Source organism: Cynocephalus volans, chromosome X (assembly GCF_027409185.1).
Source record: "Cynocephalus volans isolate mCynVol1 chromosome X, mCynVol1.pri, whole genome shotgun sequence".
NCBI classification, from domain to species: domain Eukaryota; kingdom Metazoa; phylum Chordata; class Mammalia; order Dermoptera; family Cynocephalidae; genus Cynocephalus; species Cynocephalus volans.
In genome coordinates, this window is record NC_084478.1 from 118,929,776 (window position 1) to 118,945,225 (window position 15,450).

General features: G+C 37.1%; 1 protein-coding gene across 2 annotated transcripts in view; it reads left to right on the plus strand.

The window, feature by feature from the left end:
* Positions 1–15,181, plus strand: part of COL4A5 (collagen type IV alpha 5 chain) — a 257,285-nt gene extending 242,104 nt beyond the window's left edge. For both annotated transcript variants that reach the window (XM_063083082.1, XM_063083081.1), the window contains 9 exons: positions 970–1,042; positions 1,169–1,240; positions 2,046–2,174; positions 3,002–3,100; positions 4,684–4,896; positions 7,811–7,988; positions 13,624–13,738; positions 14,071–14,243; positions 15,100–15,181. In XM_063083082.1, the coding sequence (XP_062939152.1) occupies positions 970–1,042; positions 1,169–1,240; positions 2,046–2,174; positions 3,002–3,100; positions 4,684–4,896; positions 7,811–7,988; positions 13,624–13,738; positions 14,071–14,243; positions 15,100–15,181 (1,134 nt within the window). The remainder of the gene's footprint in view (positions 1–969; positions 1,043–1,168; positions 1,241–2,045; positions 2,175–3,001; positions 3,101–4,683; positions 4,897–7,810; positions 7,989–13,623; positions 13,739–14,070; positions 14,244–15,099) is intronic.
* Positions 15,182–15,450: the final 269 nt, after the last annotated feature.

Sequence of the window (15,450 nt, forward strand, 5' to 3'; positions counted from 1 at the left end):
AAATTTCCACTTTGATTTAACATCTACTAATGATTTTTGTCTCAACCAGTCTCTACTGGGATAGTAGCAAAATGATGATTTTCCAACTTTAGCACTACTTCCACATATACCAGTTGGCCCTACTGTAAGCAAGAGCACTGTCTTCTCTCCTGTTTATGTATGTATTTACTACCAGTATGGACTCATGATGTCCCTTTTTTTCTCAATGATTTACAATGTTTTAAAGTATCATTATTTATGCTGATGCTTACAGTGTCCCAGATTTGGAAGCCACTTCAAGCTAAATCCTATCTCTTTCTGATATGCCCACCCATTTATTAAGTACTTTCTTTTATTTTGGCATAGTACGACATTCCAGGCTTGCCCCTTTTCATTCCTACATGCTTCGTTGCCTCACACATGGACTAGTACAGTAGCTTCCTAAATGATCTTGGTACTCTATATTTTTCCTTTATATCCATTCTAAAGCTACTTTCCAAATCTTCTTCCCATACTTTTCATGGCCCTTCAAACCCAATTAATTACCAGGACCTACTATATTTTTGCTGAGTCTTTCAGACTTTATCATTTTTGCATATGTGATTCTAATTTGAGCATTTATCACCTCTTGTCTAGACTAAAAAAGAAGTGTTTGTGTTAATAACAAAATAATAGCTATCATTCATTAAGTACACACCACATGCCAATCAGTTTTCTAAGCACTTGATATGAATGATCTCATTTAATCCTCACCATAGCCCCATGAAGTCGACAATATTATTTTTTCCATGTTAGAAGTGAGAAAACTACGTATCAAAGAGGTTAAATAATCAACTCAAGTCACACAAGCTAATATGTGATGAAATTGGGATTTGAATCCTGGAAGTTTGATTCTAGAGACAGTGCTGTAAACCACTACACAATACCTATGCCTTCACTCTCCGTCCTCTCCCCAATTTTTGTCTAATGTTAATGATTTTGTTTATTTAGGGGAATCCTGGCCGACCAGGTCTCAATGGAATGAAAGGGGATCCTGGTCTCCCTGGTGTTCCAGGATTTCCAGGTATTTGAAAGCATGTTTCCCTTTACATCAAACTGCTTTGGAACAAAATAACCATTTTCTGATTGGGCTGGGTAAAGGCTGTGGCCCTATTACTTCGCCATGCAATTATACATACCTTTTTTGCAGGCATGAAAGGACCCAGTGGAGTACCTGGTTCACCTGGCCCTGAGGGGGAACCAGGACTTATTGGCCCCCCAGGTAAGACTTATTCCTGAAGCTAGTTATACCTGACACTTAGAAACATTAAAGAATTTGTAAGTTTGCATTCTGTCTTTCAACCAGATTCTCAGAGCCTAAGTTCCCCATAACTGAGAGGAAATAGACAAGACTCTCCCACTATTTACTCGGCTCTGAAACTCTATTTTGTAAATTAATATTGATAGCAGACTTTTTAAATTTAAGATAGATACAGGATCAACAAGAATGCTTCACTGAGATTTTTATTGACTTTTATATTAACTTTCCCATATTTAATTAAACAGATCATAAGAGTGAGTCACATATATATTGTATATTTTTATATTAAAATAGTTCTTTTTGATAAGAGGCTTACAGAGGTTTCTTGTAAACTGTGAAATAGGGCATCTGCTAAATTCTGCTACTAGTTCAGTGGGTTCCTTGACAAGCACAACAAACAAGGACTGCAAATGATGTTAGAATCAGAATGGACTTACCAGAGAATAGGATTGTCTTCCCCTGACACAAGTGTTCACAGATTTGTAATGTATTAGACTTTCTAGCAACTGAGTAATGCTCAAGGCTTGAAAATAGGGATGATATGCCTAATTTTACCATTGACCCTAAGAAAATGATTTGTGTTTCAGTCTGTTGGATGAGGTAATGATAGTTTTTCCAAACAGGTTTCTGTTGGATATGGCTGCAGTCCAACATATATAACTTGTTTCTCTCAAACCAATTCTTATTCTGACCTTAGGTCACTTTGGCATCCATTTCTTCTGGACTTTCTCTTCCTCACCTTCAAATCTGTTGTTTTGTCTCTTAGGTCCTCCTGGGTTACCCGGTCCTTCAGGACAGAGTATTATAATCAAAGGAGATGCTGGTCCTCCAGGGATTCCCGGCCAGCCTGGGTTAAAGGGTCCACCAGGACTACCAGGACCTCAAGGTTTACCAGGTACCTTTGCAAATCATCTGTTTGAGGCTTATCTATTTGAAAACATTTCCCTAGTTCTCCATTTGCATGTCAGAGTTTGTCTCTGACAATAAAGGTCTCATTAACTAGTGGAACGCCAGACCACCACAGGTCCCATTTCCTTTTTTTTTTTTTTTTTTTTAAATGTTTATTTCTCAAGCCTGAATTTCCTTTAGGCCTAGTCAGATTTATTTTAGCTCCTCTGACTATTCTAATTTGAACAAATAGGTTAAGGTTAAGGACTCTGTAATGAATTGAAAATGCACTTAATATCTACTACTTTCTCTACCTCACCCAGAAGAAAGATTTAAGGCAGATTTGGTGGGCCATCAGTTTCCCACTGTGAGGCCCCTTGACTTTTAAACTAACTGCAGTCTAGTTGGCCATATGACTCTATGCTTATAGCCAACTTTAATTATAAAAGAAAGCTAGAAGTAACTTCAGCCTTTCTCCCTTATTAAGTGATACAGTGGCAGTCTTTCCATAAATAAAGTGTACCTGGCAGTAACAGCTTTAACTATGGTCAGATGGATAACAGAAGTTGGGTCCTGCACTTCTGTCTGGTTCTGAAGGCAAAGAGAACACAACTGCAATATTAAGGGAATCTTCTCAGGAGCAAATGGAATATTTAAAACTGAAGCTAAATCTTTGCTTCTTTTTTTCTGGGCTTGAGCAATACCTTCATTTATCTGGATTTAAGATAAAATCAGATTATGAATTAATTGTCTCAAGAACGTTAAATCTCCCAGTTCTGTTTGGATTTAGAGTTATTCTACTCACATTTGAAATCCCCATTTCTTTTCTTATAGGTCCAATTGGCCCTCCAGGAGATCCTGGACGCAATGGACTCCCTGGCTTTGATGGTGCAGGAGGGCGCAAGGGAGACCCAGGTCTTCCAGGCCAGCCAGGTGAGACCAGTAAATCAATGTTGCAGATGATGGTCTTTATGTCTGGGATGTCTCTGGACATATGCCCTCCTCTTGGAGCTGTGAGATCTTCCTCTTGCGAGAGCACAGCTGGCTGGTGAATCTGGAGCTGGGGAAAAATAGGAAGGCACATACAAGATTTGCCACTATAAGACAAGCAAATGAGAGTACTTTAAAAATCTGTGGAAAAATACAAGTAAAAGATAATACAAATCTTTCCATGAACTTTTGAAGTACCATCATACAAAGGTTGCTTTTATTTGTGTGTTTAGAGCACTGAAACACACAGCTTTTCTTCAAGATGAGGATTTTCCAGGTACTCACTATACTTACCTGTTCAGCTAATTTTCAGTACGTTGATTTAAATCCCTTGACCACCTTGAAACTATTGCAAATTCTTCCACATTTAAAAATATCTCAGTAGAGTGTAATTCCCCCCATAAAATGCAGTAAATATAAATGAAAAGTTTAAGTGACCTTTGTAGACCTTTGAGAGTCACGGTGACATCTCATGCTGAGATGATAAATTGATATGCAGACTTTTGAGGTCACTCATTAATAGGTGCTCCTGATAATATTCAGTCTGATATCTACTAGATTTCCAATCTGTACTCAACCTACTTCCAAGAAGAATTTGAGTCAACTTGCGATTAAATATACTAACATAATATTGCTAAAACAGAAACAGATCATAAACTCGACAGATTGTTAATATATGTTAGCAACTCTAAATATTATAACTCTAAACAATATAAACATAAAGAGTTTGTATTGGCAAAACGTATCAGTGGCAACAAGGCAGAGTGGTGATACATATGACCTTCCTAGAGCCAGCACCTTGCCATTTCATTAATTCTGTATTTTAGGGAAGGAACAAGTTAGTGTCATTTTCATCATAAGCATGGCTGTGGTTTCCCCAAAATGAAAATACACTGTGTGTATAACACAGTGGCCAAAGGCCTGTGTATAAAGAGAATTTTTTAAATGAACTCAAATCAAGAGGCTAAATGGGGAAGGGGAGCCAGTGGTAGATTGAAAGCAGACATTTTGAAAAGGCTTCTTCAGAATGCCCTATCTATTTCCTGAACAAAAAGGTATGCCTGGGAATAATTCCCCAGACAGTTTCAAAGGAAAATGTTTTTCAGCACTGAAGCTGGCAGACTGATGGGAACCTCACTCTTGTATCCTCACTGATGAACAAAACAGCAGGTTGAAATTTGGCCATGAGGTTCAGACTCTTTTAGTACAGCAAAAGACCAGATAACATACAGGCTTCCCAAATAAGCATCACTTCTTCCCATCTAAATCACTTCTTCCAATCTAGAGTTCCATTCTCCCAGTGTTTTAGTGTTTAATGTCTTCAACCAATGCCAGAAGAAAAGAAAAATACTTTTAAACCTATCTTATTGGTCTCTGAGCCCATGATATTCAACAATGCCTTTATAGATACTCTACAAATATTGAATACATTAACTAATCAAATGAGGTAATAATGTTTTATCAGTAGCCGTAATAGTGGATCAGAGCTTACTTAATCTTGTACACTGATGATTTCATGGAAATAGGTATCCGTGGTTTGGATGGTCCCCCTGGGCCAGATGGACTGCAGGGTCCCCCAGGTCCCCCTGGAGCCTCCTCTATTGCCCATGGATTCCTCATCACACGCCACAGCCAGACAACAGATCCACCACAATGCCCGCAGGGAACAGTTCAGATCTATGAAGGCTTTTCTCTCCTGTATGTACAAGGAAATAAAAGAGCCCACGGTCAAGATTTGGGTGAGATAATTGGCATATGATTTCTTATGATGTATTTTGTATTGGTTTTGAAAATTCTGTTGGGTTCTAGAGTAGTATTGGCCAGAGCGATCTCTCTATTCTTTTGGGGCTTCCAAATTGAAGACCATGTCAAGGGCAACTGAATATATTCATTGTGATTTTTAAATAAATAATATTTAATCTTAAACTGAAAGCATTAATCAGCTAGTGTGGGATAAAATTCTTGGCCTAAAGCAAGGCGTTTTCAAAAGGGCCATATTTACTTTTAGTTAGCTTAGTTATTAAAAAAACAGATTCCCTGGGTTCTCTACAGTATAGCAGCTGCTAGAGTGGGCAGTGTTTATAATTCATAGGCGATAGTTTCCTCTTCTCTAAGACTGGTCTTCAATAAATTGACAGATAAATTCTGAACAGAATCTTGGTTCCTAGATCAAAGAAAGTAAGGTCATTGCTTAATTATGCTAGTTTTTAGTTCCTAAAATAAGTGCCTTAGCTTTATAAAATATTATCAGAGTAGCTTAAGGCCCTACAAAGCATCATATTTCTGTACAAAATTCAGTTCATTTAAAGTGTTTCCTTTTGTCTTCTGTATATTACAGTGGCAATTTGGTTAATGGGATGAGGCTGGACTGGATGACTCTCAAGGACTCTTCCATTCCCAAGTCTTTTTCTGGAATTTTAACTTTGAATGTTGAAGTCCCATTTCTGACCTGGTGGTGCCTATTTTAGAATTAACTATCCTGTTTGCCTCCATAAAGACATTTCAGAAGATGGTCTGGGTTCCCAGTTTCTGGGATCTCTGGGCCTCCTGTGTCTCATTGACTGGGCCATTCATTCTATGAAAACAGTTCTGTAGCAGTAGAAACCCCAGATGTCTGCTCTGCTCTCTGTGTTCCCAGGGCCTATGGCCATACATGCCCGCCAGTTCTGTCCCACCAGAGTAGGCACATCCACTTACATGCAGGCAATGGTCATAGTTCATAGTTCATTTTATAAAGCCAAATAGAGTAGAGGTTTTCCCAACATCGTTCTCCCTCTTCTACTTCTCTTTTCTTCCTTGTATGTTCTTTTTCTCCTGTTCAGCTTTCCTCTGCTACCTTTCTTTCCCTCTTTTGCTTTCTTTATGTTACAGTTTCTTGTTCTAATTTTGCATTTGAAAAATCTTCATTCAATTAATAATTAAATTACCTTTAGATCATTTTAATTAAATATTTAATTAATTAAATTCAATATCTTTAGATAACGTTTCTAGTCTTTCTCCCGTAAAATTCTTCTCCTTCTTTGTCCATTCTCTTTTCACTGTTAGAATCTAACTTATACTCTCTACTCACCTAATTTATCAGGTCAGTAAGAACTATTAGAAGTTTTTGAGCACTACCAAATTCAAAAATATAATGCAAGAGAAAATGGGATCTGCTGTTCAGTATGTCATTATAACTTTCAGAATGCATGCATTTGGTCAAAAAAGAGCAGTCAAGAGCATGCATTCAGACCTGGAGGCTATGAACTGGCCTTGATTCTGGTTCGGTTTAGGCCTTAGACACAGTAAAGCCACTATAGGGCCCAGGGTCCCAAGAGTGGTTCTGGGTTGCAGGGGCTCTGCTAAGGCTCATGCAAGGATAAAATTGGAGATATCTTGATGACTAACGAAAAAATAGAGACAGCTATACATTTGATATTAAAGAAACAATCACCTGATTGAATAAGTACAGTCTGTGTTGGATTAATGAAAGTATTATGGCATATAAAAAAGAGAGTGGAGGAGATGGATTGAGTACTAAAATTTTTCTGTCTGGGAGAAAAAAAAACATACTGAGAATCATTAGTCTAGTAAAGCTTTATGATTTTAGGGTATGGGAGACATTGGGAGTGCATGGGACCACTCTCTCTTTGAAAAATTGGAGACTATAACCCAGGATTTTGTATCATTGTAGGCAGCCTCAGCACAGTTACAACCAAACACTCCTGATCCCATCATTATGGGCCTTCCATTTATGTATCTCTTCCTTTTCTCTTCTTTGTAAGACCAGGGTTATTTCCAGCTCTGTCCTGAATTAGTCAGTAGGTTAATTTTCTTTTTAAATTACTTTATAATATACAGTGCACTTTCATATCCATTGTCTAATTTGATTTTCACAGCTATGATCTGGAAAGATATAGGACAATACTTCTTTTATTCATTTTATACACAAAGAACTGGCTAAGAGGTGAAGTGACTTATTAAAAGCCACATAGTTAGGAAGTGATGGAGATAAGACCTGAATCTAACACTTGCCAATTCAAAATCCATCCCTTTTTGAATTATGCCATGTTGTCATTCACTCTCACATGAGAAAAGAAAGTCTTGATCACTAGTAGATATATTTTCTATTGTCTCTACTAGCTCTGAGATTCAAAGACTATTTCCTTTTCTTTGCCCCCCTCACATCTATTCTTCTTTTCTTATTTTTTTTGTTTTCCTTTTTACTTATTCACCTTCAAACCTGTCTGTGCTTGCTGTGCATATTAGTCAGCACTACTATTTTCCCTAGGCTTAAAGAGGGAAACCCAGAGCAGGAAATATTGATATGATATTGTAATGACTCAGTGTGTATCCTTCACTTGTACACAGTAAGTTACTAAATATTCTCCTTAATACACTATTGTATATAAAATACTTCATCAGTTAAAAAACAGCCTTGGGAAATATATAATAAGCTACCATAATAAATATCCACATATATTGTAAAATACATACTGATTTTAGAAATGTTAAGATAAAAGTAAATCTTAGAATTTAAAAAATAAAGTGTATTTATTATCTAAGAAATGTGGGCAAATTTCTCTTTGAAAGGTTGTTTGTTATTGTTTTAGAAGAAACTAAAAGTATCATTGTGATGCGGTCCTTCATCTTTTTCTCTACAATTCTTCCTAGGGACGGCTGGCAGCTGCCTTCGTCGCTTCAGTACCATGCCTTTCATGTTCTGCAACATCAATAATGTTTGCAACTTTGCTTCAAGAAATGACTATTCTTACTGGCTCTCCACCCCAGAGCCCATGCCAATGAACATGGAACCCCTGAAGGGCCAAAGCATCCAGCCATTCATTAGTCGGTGAGGCATTGGTTTAGCTTTGGCTTTCACCAATCCCCAGTTAGATTATCTAGTCAGAAATGAGTCCAGAGATAATAATCTGATGATATTCCTCCCAGATAATTAGAACAGAGGTGCCTGTTAATATTCAATTCATTATATGGTTTGATCCATATTTATCGGAGATCTGCTTTTTCTAATTTTTATTATTTATTATTAGCATATTCATTACTATAAATCATGATTTTTCTTTATGCCCTTTACCCAACCTATCACTCCCCAAACCCTCTCACTCCCTCCCCGTACTTCTAGTACCCTTAAGTATGTTCTCTCCTTCTGAAAGTTCAGTGTCTTGTTGTTTCAGTCTCTTTCTCTCTCTTTCCTTCCTTCCCTCCTTCCCTCCTTCCCTCCTTCCTTCCTTCCTTCCTTCCCTCCTTCCCTCCTTCCCTCCTTCCCTCCTTCCCTCCTTCCTTCCTTCCTTCCTTCCTTCCTTCCTTCCCTCCTTCCCTCTTTCCTTCCTTCCCTCCTTCCCTCCTTCCCTCCTTCCCTCCTTCCCTCCTTCCCTCCTTCCTTCCTTCCTTCCTTCCTTCCTCTTTTCCTTGTCTGGCTTATTTCACTTAATGTAATTTTCTCCAGACTCATCTATGTTGCTGCAAATGGCAGAATTTCATTCTTTACTATGGCTGAGTGGTATTCCACTGTGTATATATAGCACAATTTCCTTATCCAGTCATCTGTCAATGGGCACTTAGGTTGGTTCCGTATTTTAACTATCATAAATACAGCTACGATGAACATGGGAGTGCAGGTGTCACTTCAACATGGTGATTTCCATTCCTTTGGATATATATCCAGTAGTAGGATTGCTGGATCATATGGTAGATCTATCTGTAGTTGTTTGAGGAACCTCCATACTGTTTTCCATAGTAGCTATGCTAATTTACAGTCCTACCAACAGTGAGAAGAGATCCTCTTTCCCTACATCCTTGCCAACATTTGTTACTCTTGGTCTTTTTAATAATGGCCAGTCTAACTGGGGTGAGATGATATCTCAGTGTGGTTTTGATTTGCATTTCTCTGATGACTAGTGATGCTGAGCATTTTTTCATGTACCTGTTGGCCATTTGTATGTCTTTCTCTGAAAAAATGTCTATTCAGCTCCTTTGCCCATTTTTTAATTGGATTGTTTGTTTTTTTACTGCATAGTTGTTTGAGTTGTTTGTATATTCTGGATATTAATCCCTTGTCGGATGTATAGTTTGCAAATATTTTCTCCTATTCCGTAGGTTGTCTTTCCGCTCTGTTGATTGTTTCCTTTGCTGTACAGAAGCCTTTTAGTTTGATATAATCCCATTTGTTTTTCTTTTGCTGCTCATGCTTTTGGGGTCTTATTCATTAAGTCTTTGCTCAGCCCTACTTCCTGGAGTGTTTCTCTTGTGTTTTCCTTTAGTAAATTTTGTGTTTTCAGGTCTTATATTTAAGTATTTAATCCATTTTGAGTTGATTTTGGTGTATGGTGAGAGGTGCAGGTCCAGTTTCATTCTTCTGCATGTGGATGTCCAATTTTCCCAGCACCATTTGTTGAAGAGGCAGTCTTTTCCCCAATGTATGTTCTTCTTGTTTGTCAAAGATCAGTTGGCTATAATTTTGTGGGTTGATTCCCAGGTTTTCTACTCTGTTCCATTGATCCAAGTGTCTGTTTTTATGCCAGTACCATGCTGTATAGGTTACAATACCTTTGTAATATAATTTCAAGTTTGGTAGTTTTATGCTTCCAGCTTAATTTTTTTTTGTGCAGGATTGCTTTGGCTCTTCAGGGTCTTTTGTTATTTCATATGAATGTTAGGATTGCTTTTTTATTTCTGTGAAGAATGTCATTGGAATTTTGGTGATGATTGCATCGAATCTGTAGATTGCTGTGGGTAGAATGAACATTTTTCCAATGTTAGCTCTTCCCATCCAAGAGCATGGTATGTCTCTCCACCATTTTTTGTCCTCTTTAATTTCTTTCAGTAGTGTTTTGTAGTTCTCATTATAGAGATCTTTTACCTCCTTGGTTAAATTGATACCTAGTTTGGTTTTTGTTTTTTTTTTAGTAACTATTGTAAATGGGCTTGCTTTCTTGATTTCATTTTCTTCTACTTTGTTTCTGGAGTATAAAAATGCTACTGATTTTTGGGTGTTGATTTTGTATCCTGCAACATTACCGAAACTGTTAATCAGCTCTAAGAGTTTTTTGATAGAGTCTATAGGAATTTCTAATCTGGGTGCCCTTTATTTCTTCCTCTTGCCTGATTGCTCTGGCTAGTACTTCCAATACTATGTTAAATAGGAGTGGAGAGAGTGGGCATACTTGTCTTGTTCCTGTTCAGGATATCCCATTCAGGATACTATTGATGATTGGTTTGTCATAAATGGCTTTTATTGTGTTGAGATAATTTCCTTCTGTACCTAATTTGCTAACAGTCTTTATCATGAAGTGATGTGGAATTTTGTCAAATGCTTTTTCTGCATCTATTGCGATAACCATATCCTTTTTGTCCTTGGTTTTGTTTATGTGGTGTATCATATTTATTGACTTTCATATGTTGAACCAACCTTGCATCCCTGGGATGAATCCCACTTGATCATGGTGTTTAATTTTTTTGATGTGTTGCTGGATTCTGGTTGGTAATATTTTGTTGAGGATTTTTGCATCTATGTTCATCAAGGATATTGGCCTGTAATTTTCTTTTTTTGTTGTGTCTTTATCTGGTTTTGGTATCAGAGTTATGTTGGCTTCATAGACTGAGTTTGGGAGAGTAGCTTCTGTTTCAATTTTTTGGAATAGTTTGAGGAGAAGTATTAATTCTTCTTTAAAGGTTTGATAGAATTCAGCTGTGAAGCCATCCAGTCCTGGGCTTTTCTTTGTTGGAAGATTGCTAACTACTGCTTCAATCTCACTGTTATTGGTCTTTTCAGGTTATTTCTTCTTGGTTCAGTCTTTGTAGTTTGTAGGTATCCAGAAATTTATTCATTTCAACAAGGTTTCATATTTGTTGGTGTACAGTTGTTTATAATAATCTCTAGTGATACTTTGTATTTCTGTGGTATCGGTTGTAATGTCTCCCATTTCATTTCTGATGTTTGTTATTGGGTCTTCTCTCTTCATTTTTTGTTGTTGTTGTTGTTGTTAATCTAGCTAATGGTTTGTCTATTTTATTTATCTTCTCAAAAAATCAAGATTTTTTTTTTTCATTGATCTTTTGTATCATTTTTTGGGCCTCTATTTCATTTAGTTCTACCCTTATCTTATTTATTTCTTTCTATCTACTACTTTTAGGATTGGATTGTTGTTGTTTTTCTAGTTCTTTGAGGTGTAATGTTAAGATTGTTTATTTGAAGTCTTTCCTTTTTTTCCCCCTTCTGGTTCTTATTATTTTTATTATTATTCTATATTTTTGTACTCATGATGTCCATTCCTGCAGAATTCATTTTACTATTCTCAAAAATTCTATATGCCATACAAATTCCATCCAAGATCAGTTTTTTGTTTCCCACATATTTGTGGCTTTATCAGCTTGCTGTGAAAATGTTCTCAGTATTGAAAAATTTTTTTTCTTTTGATGTAAGCATTTATTGCAATAAACTTCCCTCTTAGTACTGCTTTTGCAGCATTCCACAGGTATGGATGTATCTTTATTTTTGTTAATTTCAAGAATTTTTTGATTTCATGTTTGATTTCTACTTAGACCCATAGGTCATTCCAGAGTCTGTTGTTTAGTTTCCATGCACTTGAGTAGTTTACAGAATTTTGCTTGTTATTGATTTCCAGTTTTAATCCATTGTGGTGTGAAAAGGTACTTGAAATTATTTCAATTTTTTAAATTTGCTGAGGCTTGATTTGTGACCTAACATGTGGTCTGTCCTGGAGAATGTTCCATATACTGATGAGAAGAATGTGTATTCTGTAGTTGTTGGATGAAATGTTCTGTAGATGTTTGCCACATCCGATTGGTCTAAGGTGTAGTTTAAATCTTGTTTTTCTCTGTTCATTTGTTGCCTAGATGATCTATCCAGTGCTGAGAGAGGGGTGTTCAGGTCACCCACCATTATTGTAATAGGGTCTGTCTCTTTTTCTAGGTCTAAGGGTGTTTGCTTTTCATATCTGGGTGCTCCAGTCTTGGGTGCATACATATTTAGGATTGTTATGTCTTCTAACTCAATAGATCCCTTTATCATTATATAATGGCCTTCTTTGTCTTTTTTATGGTTTTTGGTTTGAAGTGTATTTTATCCAATATAAGAATAGCTACCCCTGCTAGTTTTTGGTTTCCATTCACATGGTATGTCTTTTTTTTATCCCTTCCCTTTTAGTCCGTGTGTGTCTTTATAGTTGAGATGGGTCTCTTGAAGGCAGCATATAGTTGGGTCTAGCTTCTTAATCTGATCAGTCAATCTGTGTCTTTTGAATAGTGAGTCTAATTCATTTACATTTAGAATTGTTATTGATAACTATAGCTTTACTCCTGTCATTATATTACTTTTAAGATGTTTTAAATATCGTTTGTTCCTTTCATCCCCTTTTATTTTTCATCTTCAGTGTGAGTTGGAGTTTTCAGGTGACATGATTCAACTTTTTTCCCTTTCTCATTTGCATTTCAGTTTTAATGGCGGGTTTTGCTCTTTCTTGTAAATCCATGGTATTAATTATCATTTTTCAGTTTCCGGATGCAGGATTCCTTTGTGAATTTCTTGCAGGGCTGGTTGTGTGGTAGCAAACTCCCATGATTTTTGTTTGTCTGGAAAATATACTATTTCTCCCTCATTTCTGAAGGATAATTGTGCTGGGTATAGAATTCTTGGCTGGCAATTTTCTTTTAGTAATTTGAGTATATCATCCCATTTTCTTCTAGCCCGTAAGGTTTCAGTTGGGAAGTCTGTTGTTAGTCTGTTGGGGGCTCCCTTATAGGTGACTTGACACTTTTTTCTTGCTGCTTTTGTAATTCTCTCTTTGTCTTTGTTTTTTGCCACTCTTTATTCGAGAGTGGTATTCAACTAGTAGATTCAGTTGCATTCACTCTGTTGCTCTTTTATTTGATTTTATAAATTTCAGCCACATTTTCAGGTGCCTGGGTACCTTCCCAGCATTTTGGATACGTTGTACTTCTCCAGATATGGCCAAATGATGAACAAATGTTCTTTGGACCAAGAGTAATGAGTGGATATTGAGAAAGTGTCTGTTTCTTGTCTCTTCCAGTTTACCAGACAGTGTTCATACCACAGTTTCAGCATTACTAAATGTTTACCCTCCAGTTGGGCACTTTGACAGCACATAGTATGTGCAATACACTAAGCCAAATTCTTACACCAATTATGGCATTGACTATAGAAAGTATGAATAAAGATTTAAGGCAGAATGGAAACTGAAAATATTATAGCAGTGGTTCTGCCGTTTCTTGAAAAATGTTTACAGTTTTAGTTTATAACTTTATTGTGTATATTGGGAGACAGTGCTTAATGCAAAAGCAAGGCTCAAAGTGCATTTTTATCCTTTTCTGAACATTGAAGACACCTTAATGGGCCTCCATACCAGAATAGCTTCCAAAGAAGAGGGACTGCTATTTACCACATACACACTCTGTAGATTATGTTCCCTCTCTCTTTCCCTTACCAGATGTGCAGTTTGTGAAGCTCCAGCTGTGGTGATTGCAGTTCACAGTCAGACCATCCAGATTCCCCGTTGTCCTCAGGGATGGGATTCTCTGTGGATTGGTTATTCCTTCATGATGGTATGAAACACTCTTCCTTGCCTTTTTCATCATAGCTGACTATCCATTGTATCTACATTTCTTCACATTAGAGGAGTCCCTATCATTTGTGCAGTAAGAAGTTTGAACCTCAAATATATTTTGTCCAAGCACTGTGTTCCCCCTCACATATTTTCTGGAACATATTCTCATAATCTGTCTATTGCTTTTGTGTGGATACTATTTTCTTACCTCTGGCTCTCGTCCCATCACTGGATTTAAATGTTTGGCTGGGTTTAGCACACATCTTTGGATATTCACTAAGGTATTATGGTACATGAATACTGTGGCACAATTTTCCTTGTCTTTTCTAGCATACAAGTGCAGGGGCAGAAGGCTCAGGTCAAGCACTGGCCTCCCCTGGTTCCTGCTTGGAAGAATTTCGTTCAGCTCCCTTCATTGAATGTCATGGGCGGGGTACCTGTAACTACTATGCCAACTCCTACAGCTTTTGGCTGGCAACTGTAGATGTGTCAGACATGTTCAGGTAAGGTGCTTATAGCTTTCGTTCAGGTCCAAAGCTTTCTTCAGAGATACTAGGAAGAAAAAGACAATTCATAGATGGCTTATCCCCAACAAATGTTAGAAATTTATTGGACTTTGTCCTTTACTCTTGTTTGTTCTCCTCATATACCTGACTCAAGTCAGAAAAGCAGACATGACTAATATTAGGTAAGTGTGGTTTAAGGTGGCTTAGTAGTAATCCTTCAATAACAAAACAGAGACAAGAAAGGGTTATTTGACCTGCTCAATAACAAGTCAGCAGCTGTTGAGATAGATTGAGGCCACACCAGGAATTCAAGTTGTAGTCTGTGTTCTCTCCCCCAGTCCAGTTTTCTCCTTTCCCAGGATGTTTTAAAGACTTTCATCTAAGTGTTTGAATGAGCAAGACCACGTGTAATACATTTATATCAGTATACTTCAATTTATTGAGGTTTTTCAGTTTAAATTTATTTTTATGTATCGCTTCATTTGAGTTATAATTACTTAATATTTTTCTTACAGTCCTTATCATGTATTCGTCATCAGTTGCCCAGATCTCCTTCATTCTATGAATATTAGAAAAAAATGTATCAAAGAAAGAGAAAAAGGTATCAGAGAAAGAGAGGGAGATACCAACTAAATATAATTGTGGTGGGGAAGAACAGTCACAAAAATACTTATGACCACTAATGGCTCTTAGGCTATACCAGTCACTGCATTAGATCCCATTGCTCAAAGATAAACCACAAAGTCACCAGGAGAGCTACTTAACACAAACAGAATGGGTACGAATTTGAAGCAAGTGTAGCACTGAAATACCAGAAAAGGTGATTCTGATTGTCCTGTTTCTTGTTTCCCAGTAAACCTCAGTCAGAAACGCTGAAAGCAGGAGACTTGAGGACACGTATTAGCCGATGTCAAGTGTGCATGAAGAGGACATAACACTTTGAAGAACTCCTCGTGTGTTTTTAAATGTGATATATATATATAATTTCCAGGATGAAATGTCTTTCTCCCCAACTTTACCACTGCTACCACCAATGGTGCTACTATATATGACCAAGAGAACATTCTGACTAGTAACCATGAAGATTTAGATGTACCTCAGCAATGTGCCGGAGCAAGGTCTCTGTTATTTTTCTGTGAAAGAAATGTGGAAATGAATTTATTTTGGGGGTCCAGAATGACTTTCTCTAAGGATTATAAGATGA